A 16079-nucleotide genomic window follows, 5' to 3' on the forward strand; every position below is an offset into this window, starting at 1 on the left:
AACAGTCCACAGCCTGAAGGTCCCTGCCTGTGGAATGCCCCTGCTAGTGGAAATGCAGGGACAACAAGGGGATGCCAGGGCCCATGGTCCATGGCAAGTCAGCCCACCCCTGCCCACTCCTGGGATCCCAGTACCTGAGGCAGCTACAGTTGGTCCAAGGGAGGCATCAGGGCCTCCCTGGCTGCCCCTGGCTCAGGAGCATCCCCCAGGGCCCTGGGCCTGCCTCTTGGGAGTCGGGCCTGGGCGCTCTGCCCCTTGGCGCAGAGCTTCATATGTTGCTTCCTCACAGTTCCTGATGCAGCCGTGTCTTCAGGGGCCTGAGCCCTCTCGCCACCAGGCCCCTTGTTGGCGGGCAGCTTGGGCTGGGCTATCCCCTTCCGAAAGGCCCTGAGCTGCTGGAGAAGCTGGCTTTTCCCGGTACAGCTCCTGTGACACAATGAGACCAAACTCAACCCCGTGGGGGCCGCACCTCCCAGCACTCCTTACTGAAACGGGAGAAAAGCAGGTAAGCCCAGCTCCCATTTCAGAGTAAGAATGCAATTCAGGCGGCCCATCGCCGCTGCCACTGCTGGGACCCAGTGGACATGGGCGGGATGATGGAAGCTGTGCCGCCCCCCCACCCTGTGCGGTGGGTGCAGCAAGACCTCACCACAGGCGGTAAATGTGCCAGGTGGAGGGCTTGCTGCGGAAAGCAGAGGTGTGACATCTGCAGGTGGCCGGAGGCCCCTTGGTGGTTACCGTAGCCCCAGGGAGGAAGGAGATGCCCCCTCTGCGTCTCCCAGAGCTGCCATCTCCACTTCCTCCTCCTCCTCCTCGCTGTCAGAGGAGCTGTGGCTGGAGCTGCGGGGAGAGAAATGGGTTTCTGGATGTGCCCACTCCACCTGGTGTTCCAACTCCTGTTGGGGCCTGAAGCACTTGGGCTTTGCTGGTGACCTAATGCAAGAGGGCTGTAGCCACACTGGAGGCTGGTGGACGCCCTGCCAGGAGGTGAGGGCAGGTGTGGGTGATGCACTCTACTGTATAGAGCCCAGCCCGAGGAGGTGTGCCCCGTGCCCCTCTTCTTCCCTCCCTGCAGGGACCCAGGGGGACTGTAGGCCAGACTCTGTTCCAGGCTAAAAGCACTTTTCAGTTGAGAATTGATCCAAGCCTTTTGAAGTCCCTGTTCCTCCCCACTGGGATCCACCAGAGGCTTTGTGAGGTCAACAGGCAACTCCGCAAAGTAGAGGCTGGTATGGGGTGGTCACTGCCCTCTGGACCTTGCTGGGGACAGGTGGTCTGGTGGCACCGTCTGCCGCAGGTCAATGAAGATGGTGGGGGGCTCTGTGTTAAGCCTCATGCCCTGGGCCAGCTGTGGGCCTGGCCCGGCCTCGGAGCCCGGCTTCCTCGAGGAACATCTGAGATGAGAAAAGCAGGTGTTGTGGAGTCACCTGTCTGTGATAACTCTGTGACCTGCGCAGGGTGTGTCCAGTCACAGTGCTCGTGGCTGCCCCCCAGTGAGTGCCCACTCTCTACCAAAAGGCTCATTAAACACATTTGCTCTTTTACGCTTCAGAACAGCCTGTGAGATTTAGGCCACCGCTGGCCAACAGAACTTCCCTACTGATGGACATGCTGTCTATCTGTGGTAAGTGTAGCCACTTGCCACAAGTGACTAAGTTTACATTTAAGCCATTTAAAATCAAATGAATAAAAACTTCAGTTCCTCAGTCACATTCATCACGTTAGGTGTTTAATAGCCACACATGGCTAATGGCTGCCATGGTGAACAGTGCAGGTCTCTCCATTTTTTTTTGAGACAGAGTCTCGCTCTGTCACGCAGGCTGGACTGCAGTGGCCAGTGGCGTGATCTTGGTCACTGCAACCTCCACCTCCTGTGTTCAAGAGATTTCAGCCTCCCAAGTAGCTGGGATTACAGGCATGCACCAGCATGCCTGGATAATTTTTTTGGATTTTTAGTAGAGACGGGGTTTCGCCATGTTGGCCAGGCTTGTCTCGAACTCCTGACCTCAGGTGATCTGCCCGCCTCGGCCTCCCAAAGTGCTGGGATTACAGGCGTGAGCCACCGCGCCTGGCCAGGTCTAGCCATTTCTGTTTGGTAATTTGGTTCCTAGGCACAGAAACCCACTGCTGCTCAGGTGAAAAGGGATTCCCTGGTTCTCAGATTCCTCAAGTTTGGAACAACCAAAGTGTTGGGAGTGCAGGCATATAGCGGGGCCTTACAGGACCCTGGGGCCCTGCCTCCACCTCTGCCTCTCCCAGCTTCACTGTAGCTTGCCTTTCTCCCTGTGGCAGGACAGGTGGCTGCTGCCCTTCCACCCCTACACAGAGACACAGAGGTTGACAAATCCCATGGCCGGGGTCACATGCCCCAGGCTGGACCAATCAGCTGTGGCCAGAGGGGCAGGGTCATGTGATAACCTTCCTACTCCCAGGGAGGCCTCATGGCTTCTCATTGAAGGGAGGGTTCCCACTGGGTTTGGGGAAAGAGCAGGTATTTTAGGGCTTGAGTCCCAGCGCTGCCATTTATGGCCAGGGAGTCAACCTCTGTGAGCCTCGGTTTCCCCATCTCTAAAATGGGGATGATAAGAGTGACTGAGAAAATGCACATGGAGTGCCCTGCCCTTACTAGGCCCAGTCAGTGCTACAAAACCATGGGGCCGTTGCAAAGGACCACAGGAGCCACGCCTGGCTACAAGTCCCACCTGCTTCCTGCCCCTGCCTCCTCGGTGTCCTGGGGGGTGTCGGCAGGCACCTTCCAGGCACAAGCAGAGGCCCTGGACTGCATGGTGCACAGGAGGGCCAGCTGTTCCATGAGCCTGTCGTCGGCGCTCGGCACCGTGCGGTCTGAGGATGGCCAAAGGAGAGGCTGATTAGTGGGGACTTGGCCCACTTACAGCAGCTTGAGCCTCAGGACCCCTGGGGTCTCTGCATGTGAACGGACCTCAGGTTCCTCTACTGCCCCCACCCAGCCCTCTCCCTACTCAGCCCTCTGAGGACTCCACCTCCAGCTCGGCAGGGCTGAGGCGGGCAGAGTCTTTATGAGCAGGGCCTGTGGCGCAAGGGCTCTGTGAAGTAGGAGTGACGTGGCTTTAAAAGTTTATCCCACTTCCTCACACCCCGGTCCCACTTGTCACAGGTGATCATAATGAACAGTTCTGTGTGCTGATTTAAAAAAAATAATAGGATCATCTTCTATAGGTTTTTTTTCAACTTCATTTTTTTCACTTTGTATATTACATGCTTCCACGTTAACCTACGGAGATCCCCTCACTAGCCGCAGTATTCTGTGCTAAAACGATCTAGCTGGACTCCTACTGAATATGGGCTGTTTCCAGCTTTTCATATTTTTAAACAACACTGCAGCAAACATCTTTGAACACACACTAACTACTAGAGTAACAGTGTAAGACAGATTTTCTTTTCTTTCTTTTTTTTTTTTTTTTTTTTTGAGACAGAGTCTTGCTGTGTCACCCAGGCTGGAGTGCAATGGCCAGATCTCGGCTCACTGCAAGCTCCGCCTCCCGGGTTCACGCCATTCTCCTGCCTCAGCCTCCCGAGTAGCTGGGACTACAGGCACCCGCCACCTCGCCCGGCTAGTTTTTTTTTGTATTTTTTATTAGAGACGGGGTTTCACCGTGTTAGCCAGGATGGTCTCGATCTCCTGACCTCGTGATCTGCCCGTCTCGGCCTCCCAAAGTGCTGGGATTACAGGCTTGAGCCACCGCGCCCGGCCGTAAGACAGATTTTCTAAGTGAAATAGCTTGATCAAAGGGTTATGTGCCTTTAAAATAGAGAATACATTCAGCCGGGCGCAGTCGCTCACACTTGTAATCCCATCACTTTGGAAGGCCGAGGCAGGCAGATCACCTGAGATCAGGAGTTTGAGACCAGCCTGGCTAACACAGTGAAATCCTGTTTCTACTAAAAACACAAAAAAATTAGCCAGGCCTGGTGGTGTGTGCCTGTAATCCCAGCTACTCAGGAGGCTGAGGCAGGAGAATAGCTTGAACCCGAGAGGTGGAGGTTGCAGTAAGCTGAGATCGCACCATTGCACTCCAGCTTGGGTAACAAGAGCAAAACTCTGTCTCAAAAAAAAGAAAGAATACATTCTGCCGCACTCCCCTCCACAAAGGGAGTGCCAGTTACACACACATACACACGCGCACACGCGCCCTCCAGAATGGTTGGCTGTCTACCTCCTGCCTTATGGGGTGTGAATTACAAATGAACAAAACGGTATTTAACATAGCACGGGCTGTGAGTCACTGGGGAGTCTTTGCTTTGGGACCAGAGGCAGAAGCTCTGCACCTGCCCTGGCTCCTCTGCCTCAGACCTGCCTCCCATCGCCTTTGCGGACCGAGTGGGTAGGGAGGGGTTAGAGAGCTTTCATTTTATTTGCAGGACTTCCCGGAGCAAAGCTCTGAGTTTTGCCTGCCTTTTAAAACGGGGAGGCCGGGGAAGCAGGAATGTGCTTAGGAGCTGACTGTGCACAGAAGGTGGGGCTTCCTCCTCCCAGGAAGAAGGAGGGAGGGAGGGAGGGAGGGAGGGAGGGAGGGAGGAAGGAAGGAAAGGAAGGAAAGGAAGGCCGGCCCAGGGAGGTGGGGAGGAGGAGGTATGGGTCATGGGGTGGTGTCTGGAGGCCTCTCCTTTGTCCCTAGGACCTGGCCCACGCCTGGCACGTAGTAGGTGGTCACATATATGTTGAATGAATGAAGTCTTTCAGGGACTGGCAGAATGAATGTTCAGGGCGGGGCCGGCAGGGAAGACACGTGTGGGCTGCAGGACGGTCTGTGACCAGCCTGAGGGGCCCAGGAAGGTGCTGCTTCTGGGGATTCACGTGGGCTCCAGTGTTCAAGGTCAGACCTTGAACTTGGCGGCGGTCGGCTGCCCACCACACAGTTCCAGGTCCACGATTTCCCTGGGTGTCTTCTTGCCCCGCCAGACTCTGAAGGATGTAATCCAAATCCCACGCTTCAAGTTGCTGAAATCATTAAAACCAGTGATTATGAGGATGCTGAGGGGCCCCAGAGGCACGGTACCTGCTTCACAGCTGCTGTGACCCATGGAGATGGTCATAGGATGTTGGGGTGTAGAAATCAGGAATTAAATGCATGACAGAGTTTGCAAATGGGCTGACCCCACCTTTCCATTACAGATTGAACGCCTCTGTTAAGGTGGGCCTGCACTTTGGCCACCTCCTTCCTATGCTTTCTTGGAGATCAGTACTTTACTTTTGTTTTTGCCACAAAGACGTTGTTTGACCTGAAGGAAACCCTGTGTTGTTTCATTTTGTTTTTGTTTTGTTTTTGAGACCAAGTCTCACTCTGTCGCCCAGGCTGGAGTGTAGTGCTGCGAGCTCAGCTCACTGCAACCTCCGCCTCCCAGGTTCAAGTGATTCTCCTGCCTCAGCCTCCCAAGTGGCTGGAATTACAGGCATGTGCCACCACACCTGGTTAATTTTTTTTTTTTTTTTTTTTTTTTTTGTATTTTTAGTAAAGACGGGGTTTCACCATGTTGGCCAGGCTGGTCTCGAACAAACTCCTGACCGCAGGTGATCCACCCGCCTCCACCTCCACCTCCCAAAGTGCTGAGATTACAGGCATGAGCCACCACACCCAGCCTAATTTTTGTATTTTTAGTAGAGACGGGGTTTCACCATGTTGGCCAGGCTGGTCTTGAATGCCTGACCTCAAGTGATCCATCCGCCTGGGTCTCCCAAAGTGTTGGGATTACAGGCGTGAGCCACCGAGCCCAGCCAAACCCTGTGTTGTTTCAAGAAATACTATTTAGGTTCATACAGGTTCAGAATGTTTGGAGGTTAAAAAGTTTTGTTCTTTGAAGAATTAAGCTGTTCCAAGCAGGAGCTAAAACTGAAAGGCTTGGCAGTGAGTGCTTAGGGGCAGAGTGAGTGTGAGGAAATTAATCAAGAATTCATGTTTATCATATGACCTTTCAACTCTCTGCAGCCCTGTAAGTGGAGAAAAGTAAGTTTTCAGGTGAACGGAAAGAACTGTTGATTTAAACAGTAGTCAAGATGACTTCTGTGTATACCTGATGCCAGTTTTCTCTAAGCTGTTAAGAAAAATTCTCCACAATTTGTAAAACTGAGAAGGTGTGATGGTTACTTTTCTGTCCAGTAGACAACTCCTCTAGGACATGAATGTAGCAAGCGTATCTCTGCATTCCTCTCTCTTTCCCCAGTGTTTTACAAAATCCCAATTTCTTTTTTTTTGAGATGGAGTCTCGCTCTGTCCCCCAAACTGGAGTACAGGGGCGTGATCTCCATCTCCCGGGTTCAAGCGATTCTCCTGCCTCAGCCTCCCAAGTATTGGGTTATAGGTGTGCACCAGCACACTTGGCTAATTTTTGTATTTTTAATAGAGTCAGGGTTTCACCATGTTGGCCAGGCTGGTCTCAAACTCCTGACCTCAGATGATCCTCCTGCCTCAGCTTCCCAAAGTGCAGGGATTACAGGCGTGAGCCACCACACCGGCTAAAATCCCAATTTCTTATGATCTCATTAAACCGGCTCTGTCATCCTGCTGGTTCCCTCATTAATGCACGGAATACAACTCTGTAACAGGTGTTCGCTAGTTTATGAGAATGAGGGCTTTCATATTTTGAGATCAGGCTTTGACAGAACCAGGTTCTATATTTTAGACATGGCTATATGTATTTATAAACATCCTTGCGAGTGGAATTCCTTTTTTTCTCTCTTTTTAAATTTATACATCACTTCTTCTTTTTTATTTTTTTATTTATTTTTATTTATTTATTTTTTTTTTGGCGGAGTCTCGCTCTGTGGCCCAGGCTGGAGTGCAGTGGCCGGATCTCAGCTCACTGCAAGCTCCGCCTCCCGGGTTCACGCCATTCTCCTGCCTCAGCCTCCCGAGTAGCTGGGACTACAGGCGCCCGCTACCTCGCCCGGCTAGATTTTTGTATTTTTTAGTAGAGACGGGGTTTCACTGTGTTAGCCAGGATGGTCTTGATCTCCTGACCTCGTGATCCGCCCGTCTCGGCCTCCCAAAGTGCTGGGATTACAGGCTTGAGCCACCGCGCCCGGCCTACTTCTTCTTTTTTAGAGATGAGGGTCTCACTGTGTTGACCAGGCTGGTCTCAAACTCCTGGGCTCCCTCCTCGGCCTCCCAAAGTGCTGGGATTACAGGTGCAAGCCGCTGTGCCTGGCCTCCTTTTGTCTCTTTAAAGAAGGCAGGCCCTGCTTGTTCTGTTTCTTGTTAACCCCCACCCAAGGATGTGCTCTGCTGGGACCCCCCAACCACTCTGCTGAGACAGGTACACAGAATAGTGAATAATGGGCCTAGGGTCCTAGTGGGCCAGCCCTCAAGCTGCTTCTAGCCCCAGTGCATGGGAACAGCGGCCATGTCGCAGGTAACAGGCCTGAGAAAGAGCCAGGCACGTGGAGGCGCCTACCTGGAGCGAGAGCACTGGTGGTCCCTCTGGAGGCTCTGCAAGGGGCATTTTGGATCTGGCAGCTGACTCCACAGCGTGGCAGGGCGCCTCCTTCACTCCGCCTTGGTCACTGCTGGCCGGGCCGCAGGCATCCCGGGTGACTTTCTGGAGGATGTCCTTCTCTATCATTTTCCTTCTCTCCTGTCGGAGGGCCCGGCGGTTCACAGATTCTTGTGAGGCGGGCTCTGCCTTCGGGTCTCCTTCATGGCGGGAGAGACTGGCTTCGGCCTGGGGGTCCCAGGGAGGACCCTGGGATCCTTTGGTGTTGAAAGACAGGCTTCCAAGGTCGCTGTCCAGCCACCTGGGGGTCTCCTCGGCCATCCCAAGAAGAGCGCTGACCTCACCAGAGGTTTCAACAGGCCTGCCAGGGTCTCCTCCTTCCTGAGAGGATGCATCCTTTGTCCTTGTGTTCCGTCTGTTCCCAGGTTCTGTGGCCAATTCTGCAGGCACCAGAACTGGCTGTCGAGAAAACAGGTATGTTCAGTTAGCATCCTCCAAAACATGCTTCAGGGAATTTTTTTCATAGTAAAATATGTGCATAATTTTTTTTTTTGAGGTGAAGTCTCGCCCTGTTGCCCAGGCTGCAGCGCAGTGGTGTGATCATAGCTCACTGTAGTCTCGACTTCCCTGGCCCACGCGATCCTCCCACTTCAGCCTCCCAAGTAGCTAGAATGACAGGCACATACTACCAGGCCCAGTTAATTTTTTAAAATATTATTTTGTAGTGATGGAGTCTCTGCAACATAGTTCGTCTTCCAGGCTGGTCTCAAGTTCCTGGCCTCAAGCTATCTTCCTGCCTTAGCCTCCCAAAGTGGTGGGATTACAGGCATAAGCCACTGTGCCTGACCTATTTCAACCATTTTTTTTTTTTTTTTTTTTTTTTTTTTTTTTTTTTTTTTTGAGACGGAGTTCCTGCCCTTAGTGGCCCTCCCAAAGTGGTGGGCCTCCCGAGTAGCTGGGACCACACAGGCCGGCTAATTTTTTGTGTTTTTAGTAGAGACGGGGTTTCGCCAGCCAGGTGGTCTCGATCTCCTACCTTTTCAACCTGGGATTTTTGAACCGCGCCCGGCCTATTTCAACCATTTTTAACTGGACACTTCACTCTACTAAAAATACAAAAATTAGCCAGCATGGTGGCATGCGTGTAATCCCAGCTATTTGGGAGGCTGAAGTGGGAGGATCGCTTCAGCCCAGGGGGTGGAGGCTGCAGTGAGTGGTGAGGGCACTATTGTCCTCCAGTCTGGGTGACAGAGCAAGATCCTGTCTCAAAAAAAAAAAAAAAAAAAAAAAGACAGTTGGAAAGCTACTGTTGAATATGGGTTGGCTAAAGGCAACATCACTGAGGACTCCCACTATTTAAATACAAGGCTAGAGAGGAATGTATTGTTACAGCAATGGAACAATATTTAAATTCTCAATAATGATAATGTTGGGGCTCAGAAATTGATACCCCAGGCTGGAGTACAAGCCGTCCTTCCACCTCAGCCTCTTGAGTAGCTGGGACCACAGGCATACCACCACACCCAGTTATTTTTTAGTAGAGATCTCACATTACAAAAAAAAAAAAAAAAAAAGAAAAGAAAATAATCCAGAAGAGTTTCTGAAGTAATTGATTGTAGAAATGAAGAAGCAAAATAAAATCCACATGGAAATCGTTCCACCTGAACCCACCAGAGTTCTTAGCCACCCTGGGGATCTCTCCTGTGTGGGGTTATTTCAGACCTAGGTCTAGGCATGGCAAGGCTGATGGGGGATTTCCTTCAAGGTGATGGGTGGCTGGGGGCATGTCCTGGTTTTGTGAGATCATCTGGTTCAGTGCCTGTGCCCCCTTCATTCAGTAGGTTAATGGTTCTCAGCAGAATACCTGAGAGAAGTGACGCTGGAGCTAGGCCCCGCCCCCATTTTGGAAGTGGGTTAGTGCCTCTACACTATTTTCTTTTTTTTAAGATGGAGTCTCACTCTGTTGCCCAGGCTGGAGTGTGCAGTGGCGTGATCTTGGCTCACTGCAACCTCTGCTCCCCGGGGTTCAAGCGATTCTCCTGTCTCAGCCTCTGGAGTAGCTGGGATCACGGGCACCTGCCACCATGCCCAGCTAATTTTTGTATTTTTAGTAGAGGTAGTGTTTCACCATGTTGACCAGGCTGGTCTCAAACTCCTGACTTCAAGTGATCCACCCACATTGGCCTCCCAAAAATGCTGGGATTACAGGCATGAGCCACTGTGTTCAGCCAGAAATGGAGTCTTGCTGTATTGCCCAGGGGTCTCAAACTCTGGCCTCATGGGAACGTCTGTCTCAGTGTGCAGCACTGGCACCGCAGGCCTGTGTTGGCAGGCTTAGTCCACACTTGCTCACTGTCTCCTGGGGTGTCCCTCCCGCGAGGTCCAGCTTTTGTGCTTGCTCAGGCACTGATGGGCCATCTTCCTCCCTCCCACTCCCCACGGTAGCCTGTAGCAGTTTAGTTTAGCAGGTTAGTAAACCAGAGTTCCTGTGTACTTGCCAGGTGCTGGGATAAGCCAGGTAGCCATGAAGCCAGCTGGATTAAGGGAGAGACATTTAGGACAATCAGTCATGACAATGGCCAGAAGCTATTCAGGATGCCATGGTAGAAAACAGGATAGGAGCGATCAAGAGGAAGAGGAGGGTCAAAATCAGATGGAAAATCAAGTCCGCACACCAGCCCTAAGGTGCTGGGCTCCCCGGGAGAGGGAGGTGTGTGGAGGTTAGATGTTGGGCATCTGAATACCTTGGGTTGTACACAGGACAAAAAAAAGGACTGGGTTTCATGGAAATGCTAGAGCAGTGGTTTAGATCAGTCAGTTTAGACTTACATTGCACACACACAGGCGCACACTCTTCTGTGTCCCACAGACCTCGGGAAGGGATTCTTCAGCTGCAGCGGCCCAGGTCCTGGACTTGTCGCCATCAGCAGGATCTTCAGCCAGCTCCTCTGACAGGTCTGGAATCAGGGCGGTTTGGTTTCGCTGGAAGATGAACAGCTCCTCTTCCCCATAGTCCGACTGTGGACAAATGAGAGGGCTTTTGGAAGACACAGCAGCAGGCAGAGCCCTGAGGGCCCAGCCGTCCCCGCTCTCCACCCTTATTTCCAGCCCAGCACGCCCAGCACGCCCTGCCCGCCTAGCCCTGCTGCTCAGGAGCCTGGGGGAGATCTGGTTCTCTCCCAGTTAGCCTTGCTGTGCGTGGCTTCTTGCCACTGTTTAGAAATCAGCTCGGCAGTACCACCTCGTGGAGGTAAGATTCAGGCTCCTGGTTCTGCAAGTACCTTGCAGACAGCAGGTGCTTCATTAATGCCTCGTGTGATATGAACAGGGCAGCGAGGTGGTAGTTGAAAGCAGGGTCTAGCCCTCCCCGTCCCCTGTGACCCTATTACTTACACAGCTTAGTGTGTCTTCTTAAAGGGGCTGGGGCTCATACTCTCAAACGAGACTGATGGTGTGAAAACGCACTGAGCACTGAAGTGCGGGGTCCCCATAGGTACTCCTTAGCCTCGCCATGCACTGGATGACGTGTGAGGTCCCTGAAGCTCTGTTGCTGGTGCCCAGGTAGGACCTAAACCCAGCTTGTTCCTTTTAAAACCCTCACACTGTCTCTCAACACCCAGTGCCAACCTGTGCACTGAGGAGCCCCTGCCAGGAGCATCTTCAGCAGCGTCTTACACCTGCACCTATGGCTATTGGTCTGAGTGTCTTTGAGGGCCATTTCAGGGGCCCCAAACCACAAATGCAGAATCCCTCGAAGGCTCATCACAATGCACTGGAATTGTGCATTCTCAGTGGGTGTTCTGGTCCTGTCCTGGCCTGAGAGAGTGGAGAATAGCAGAATGGAAAGGACAGAGCTTCTGCATCGAGTTGACCTGGGTTGCAAGTCAGCACCAAAAACCCAACTGAAAGGGTCTCCCAAGATGCTGAGCACCAATACCCATGCTCAGAGATGACACTCAAGGCAGAAGAAAGAGTAAAGAAGGAAATAGGCACGCAGAAAACACAGCTTTGAGTCTGGCCATGTGATTTAAAGTAAAATGACAACAAACTGCACAGGTCAGCGGGAGAAGTCTTCAGAGAAGTGCTCCAAAGCTGTCCTGGTCAGCGTCATGACTGCTCTGGTAGGAAGGACAAGGCGTTCAGGGAGAGTTCCTGCTTACCAAGGAGGAGTCTGAGTCCAGAGACGGGAGCTGGTCTTTGACAGCCTTGAGGATGGCGTCCCAGGGCCCTGTCTGGGAGGCCCAGGGAGAGCCCAGCGAGGGTGCCATACCTTCGTCGTTGGATGCCATGAGGGCCCAGGCTTCCGGATGCCTTCTCAGTGCACCATCATCCGAGGAGCTCTGTGGGGCACAAGGGGTGATGGAAGAGGGTCCAGCCCATCAAAGGTCAGGAGAACAGGGGCTGCCCTACCAGCTGTAGGAGCTGCCTTACCACCTGCCTGTTTCCTTCAGGTTATGCAAGCTCCTGTTACTGAGTGCCAGGCACTCTGTGTGTGTGTGTGTGTGTTTGCTCATGGACACATGTGGAGCCTGCAGGTATATCACATATATAGTGATATATACATAATATACAAATATATGTAGTGATATAAATATGCATATGTACATATGTGTATATGTTATATAGAATGTCATATGTATGATATGTAATGATATATAGGTATATTTTATATATACGCCATATAGCATCACTATTGCTTCATTTCGTAGCCTCAGGGTGTTTAGTAAATAGCAACAATGGACTCTGAATTGGGGGAATTTCAAGTCCTACTACCCTTTACTGCCCTTTACCAAGGAACAGAAGAGAGACACCTTGCTTTTTTTTTTTTTTTTTTTTTTTTGAGGCAGAGTCTCAGTCTGTCACCCAGGCTGGAGTACAGTGGTGCAATCTTGGCTCACTGCAAGCTCCGCCTCCCAGGTTCACGCCATTCTCCTGCCTCAGCCTCCCGAGTAGCTGGGACTACAGGCACCTGCCACCACACCCGACTAATTTTTTGTATTTTTAGTAGAGACGGGGTTTCACCATGTTAGCCAGGATGGTCTCGATCTCCTGACCTCGTGATCCACCCACCTCAGCCTCCCAAAGTGCTGGGATTACAGGCGTGAGCCACCGTGCCCGGCCAACATCTTGCTTTTTTGTTTTGGAGACAGGGTCTGGCTTTGTTGCCCAGGCTGGCGTACAGTGGTACAATGATAGCTCACTGAGGCCTCGGCCTCCTGAGCTCAAGTGGTCCTCCCACCTCAGCGTCCTGAATAACTGGGACTACAGGTATATACTACCACGTCTGGCTAATATTTTTATTTTTTGCAGAGATGGAGTCTCCCTGTTGCCCAGTCTGGTCTCAAACTCCTGGCCTCAAGTGATCCTCTTGCCTCAGCCTCCCAAAGTGCTGCGATTACAGACATGTGTCACCGTGACTGGCTGACAGTTTGCAGTCACCCAGTGATTTTTTTTTTTTTTTTTTTTTTTGGAGTCACCACTCTGACCAGCCCCTGCATTTGTATCTTAGAGTTTTAAAGGAGATGGTCCTGTTCTTCAGGGGACTGGGGAGCTTGAGCTTGAGAGCTGGGGGGTGAGGGTCCTCTAGAGCCAGTGTCAGGAGAACCCTGCAGCCGGAGAGGCCGCTGTGGCTTTGGCCCTGCAGTCAGTGCCCCTTCATCCCCAATCAGGGCAGCGGCAGGAGATGTGAATTGGGGGCTGCTTGCTTCCTCTGTGCTTTTGGGACCAGGGCAGGTGCTTGGTGCACTCTCAACTGGGAGCAGCAGGTTGGGGACGCATCTGGTGCACACACTCAGCGGGTGTTTTTTGTAACTAGAGCTCTGTTCTGCAATTCAGGGCACAATATTTCTTAGGGCAACAGAATCGTCAAGGTGAAGAGGGCCTCCAGAGACTCTGATAAACTCTTCAGGCGAACAAGACAACAGGCAAGGGAACGGCATTAGCGGCAGAAGGAAGAGCATGTACAGTAGCTCAAAGGAATGAACCGCCCAACAGGTTTAAGGGAAGAAAGTATCAGTTGCTGGAATCTGCGGTGAAAACGGACCAGACAATGCAGGGCCCTGAACGCGACGTTGAGGAGCTCGGCGCATCCAGAAGGCGAAGGGGAGGCTCGGAGCCACCACTGAATAACGGCCTTCCGGCTCCGTCTCGGGGGTCAGTTTCTCAGCTGCAGCCCGTTAGGCTGCAGCCCCGCCCAGGTCCCCAGAACCCCGCCCCCAGCCCGCCTGCCACGAGGCTGCCGGTTGTCATGGAAACCAGACGCCAACAGCCTCCCGGGTCGAGCCTTTAAATTTTAAAGCTGTGGAAGTGGAAAGCCCATCGCTCCTCCTCTCACACACCCCTAGCCCGTGTTTCCCCGCGTTTTGTTCAACTCCCTGCAGGCGCAGCAGGCCCGAGGCCCCTCACCTGAGGCTTCCGCCTTCACTCCCTGCGCGGTCCTAACAGGGCTGTAAACAGCCTCCAGCGCGCCACTCCAGTCGCGTCCGTCCCTCGGGCCGCGCCACAGGTACAGAGACTGTCCCCTTCTTCGGCACTCTCCCTCTTAGCGGAGCTTTACATTACTAGACTGTCGCCGCGTTCCCCCCGCTCCTCTTTCGGGCCTTTGCGCGTTCTGCCTCTCCTGCAATGGGATTGGTTCCCCTGGCCAGGGCGGGGACTGGGTAGGACAAACACCACTTGCTCATTGGCTGTCGCGGGTATCATACAACGAGCCGGGAAGCTGACCGGAAGGTCCGGGTGCGGGACGTGTGCATTCCACGGCGCCCGGGAGCTGTCCCGGTGTGGACCCGCGAGCTTCCCGGCGTGCTCCGCGCCCTCCCGCAACTACTTCCGGGGCGGGTGCCGGGGGCGGTGGCCCGGCGAGGGAGCGTGGCGGCTAGTTGCTCGCGGGGTTGGCGGCGGCAGCCCGAGGGCGGCGCAAGGCCTCAGCACAGGTGGGTTCCGCAGCGGCCCGGCCCCACTATTTGCCAGCACCTGCTGCCCGCCTAGACCCAGCGCTCGGGCGTCCCGCGCTGTACTTGCTCGCCGCGTGACTGGAGGACCGAGCCCCACATTTTCTTTATGTGGCTGTGGCGTGGGGACAGTAATGCTCTGTGCACGGTAGGGTTCCTGTGGGGATGTGGCCAGGGGGCGTCGGGAAGCGTCACTGCTGTGAGTTCTGGGGTTGTCGGCCAGGGACCCGCCCCGGGGCCAGTGAGCTAGCTTTGCGATGCGCCGGTTCCCGCTGCGGTTCCACGGGGCGAGAGGCGGTGCCCGGGGGCTTTCACAGACCTCCTCTGTGGGCGTGACAGTTTCCACCAGCATTACGTTTGTTAAGATTTTTAAAAATTTTTTCATTTTTGTGGGTACGTAGTAGGTGTATAAATTTATGGAGTACATGAGAGATTTTGATACAGGCGTGCAGTTCGTAATAATCACATCATGTAAAATGGGGTCGCCATTCTTTCAAGCGTTTATCCTTTGTGTTACAATCAATCTGAGTATACTCTTTTAGTTTTTTTTTTTTTTTTTTTTTTTTTGAGATGGAGTCTCGCTCTGTCGCCCAGGCTGGAGTGCAGCCTCCCGGGTTTACGCCATTCTCCTGCCTCAGCCTCATGAGTAGCTGGGACTACAGGTGCCCACCACCATGCCCGGCTAAGTTTTTTGTATTTTTGGTAGAGACGGGGTTTCACTGTTGTAGCCAAGATGGTCTCGATCTCCTGACCTCGTGATTCGCCCGTCTCAGGTTCCCAAAGTGCTGGGATTACAGCCTTGAGCTGCCGCGCCCGGCCTCTTTTAGTTGTTTTTAAATGTGCAGCCAGGCGCGGTGGCTCACTCACGCCTGTAATCCTAGCCTTTTGGGAGGCCTAGGCGGGCGGTTCGCCTGAAGTCAAGGATTCGCGACCAGCCTGGCCCACATGAGGAAACTCCATCTCTGCTAAACATACGACAGCTAGCCTGGCGTGGTGGCTCATACCTGTAATCCCAGCTACTCGGGAGGCTGAGGCAGGAGAATCACTTGAACCCAGGAGGCGGAGGTTGCAGTGAGCTGAGATCACGCCGCTGCACTCTAGCCTGGGCAAGAGTGAGACTCCGTCTCAAAAAAATAAAAAATAAAAATAAATAAGTTGTGCAATTAGATTATATTGATTATAGTCACCCTGTTGTGCTGTCAAATAGTACATCTTATTCGCTCTATTTTTTATTTGTATTCATTAACCATCCCCACCTTCCACTACCCTTCCCAGCCTTGGTTACAATAGAAGTAACCATTCTTCTGCTTTCTATCTCCGTGAGTTCAATTGTTTTGATTTTTAGATAACCACAAATAAGTGAGAACATGCAATATTTGTCTTTCTGTGCCTGGCTTAGTTCACTTAACGTAATGACCTCCAGTTCCATCCATGTTTTTGCAAATGACAGGATCTCTTTCTTTTTTTATGGCTGAATAGTACTCCATTGTGTCTAAGTACCACATTTTCTTTAGGATTTATTGTAAAGGTAACAGATACTTCACATTTTCAGAGTGGACAGAACCAAAAAGTTGAATGAAACATCCTATGTCGAGTGCTACTTTACACCACACCTGTAAAGTAGCGACACCAGTGCTACTTTACACCACATCACTCAGG

The 16079-nt window shown here is 52.5% G+C and overlaps 2 protein-coding genes across 8 annotated transcripts in view; one reads left to right on the forward strand and one right to left on the reverse strand.

The window, feature by feature from the left end:
• DNAAF8 (dynein axonemal assembly factor 8) overlaps positions 1 to 14095 on the reverse strand; it is a 15705-nt gene extending 1610 nt beyond the window's left edge. The window contains exons 1-9 of one of the 2 annotated variants that reach the window (XM_050774348.1): positions 13876 to 14095; positions 11631 to 11810; positions 10300 to 10488; positions 7432 to 7929; positions 4864 to 4981; positions 2703 to 2844; positions 1257 to 1394; positions 739 to 840; positions 135 to 426 (exon numbers count right to left, since the gene is read on the reverse strand). In XM_050774348.1, the coding sequence (XP_050630305.1) occupies positions 144 to 426; positions 739 to 840; positions 1257 to 1394; positions 2703 to 2844; positions 4864 to 4981; positions 7432 to 7929; positions 10300 to 10488; positions 11631 to 11759 (1599 nt within the window). In that variant the 5' untranslated portion in view covers positions 11760 to 11810; positions 13876 to 14095 and the 3' untranslated portion in view covers positions 135 to 143. Of the gene's footprint in view, positions 1 to 134; positions 427 to 738; positions 841 to 1256; positions 1395 to 2702; positions 2845 to 4863; positions 4982 to 7431; positions 7930 to 10299; positions 10489 to 11630; positions 11887 to 13875 lie in introns of those variants that run through there. The other variant, XM_050774349.1, reaches the window with a different exon arrangement.
• The window catches only part of UBALD1 (UBA like domain containing 1), a 178082-nt gene that overhangs the window by 32230 nt on the left and 129773 nt on the right, over positions 1 to 16079 (forward strand). Inside the window, exon 1 of one of the 6 annotated variants that reach the window (XM_050774588.1) lies at positions 2870 to 2879. The exons of the other annotated variants lie outside the window; for them this stretch is intronic. The gene's annotated coding sequence lies outside the window, so the exon portion shown is untranslated. Of the gene's footprint in view, positions 1 to 2869; positions 2880 to 16079 lie in introns of those variants that run through there. 6 annotated transcript variants of the gene reach the window in all.

This window comes from Macaca thibetana, chromosome 20 (genome assembly GCF_024542745.1).
Source record: "Macaca thibetana thibetana isolate TM-01 chromosome 20, ASM2454274v1, whole genome shotgun sequence".
NCBI classification, from domain to species: domain Eukaryota; kingdom Metazoa; phylum Chordata; class Mammalia; order Primates; family Cercopithecidae; genus Macaca; species Macaca thibetana.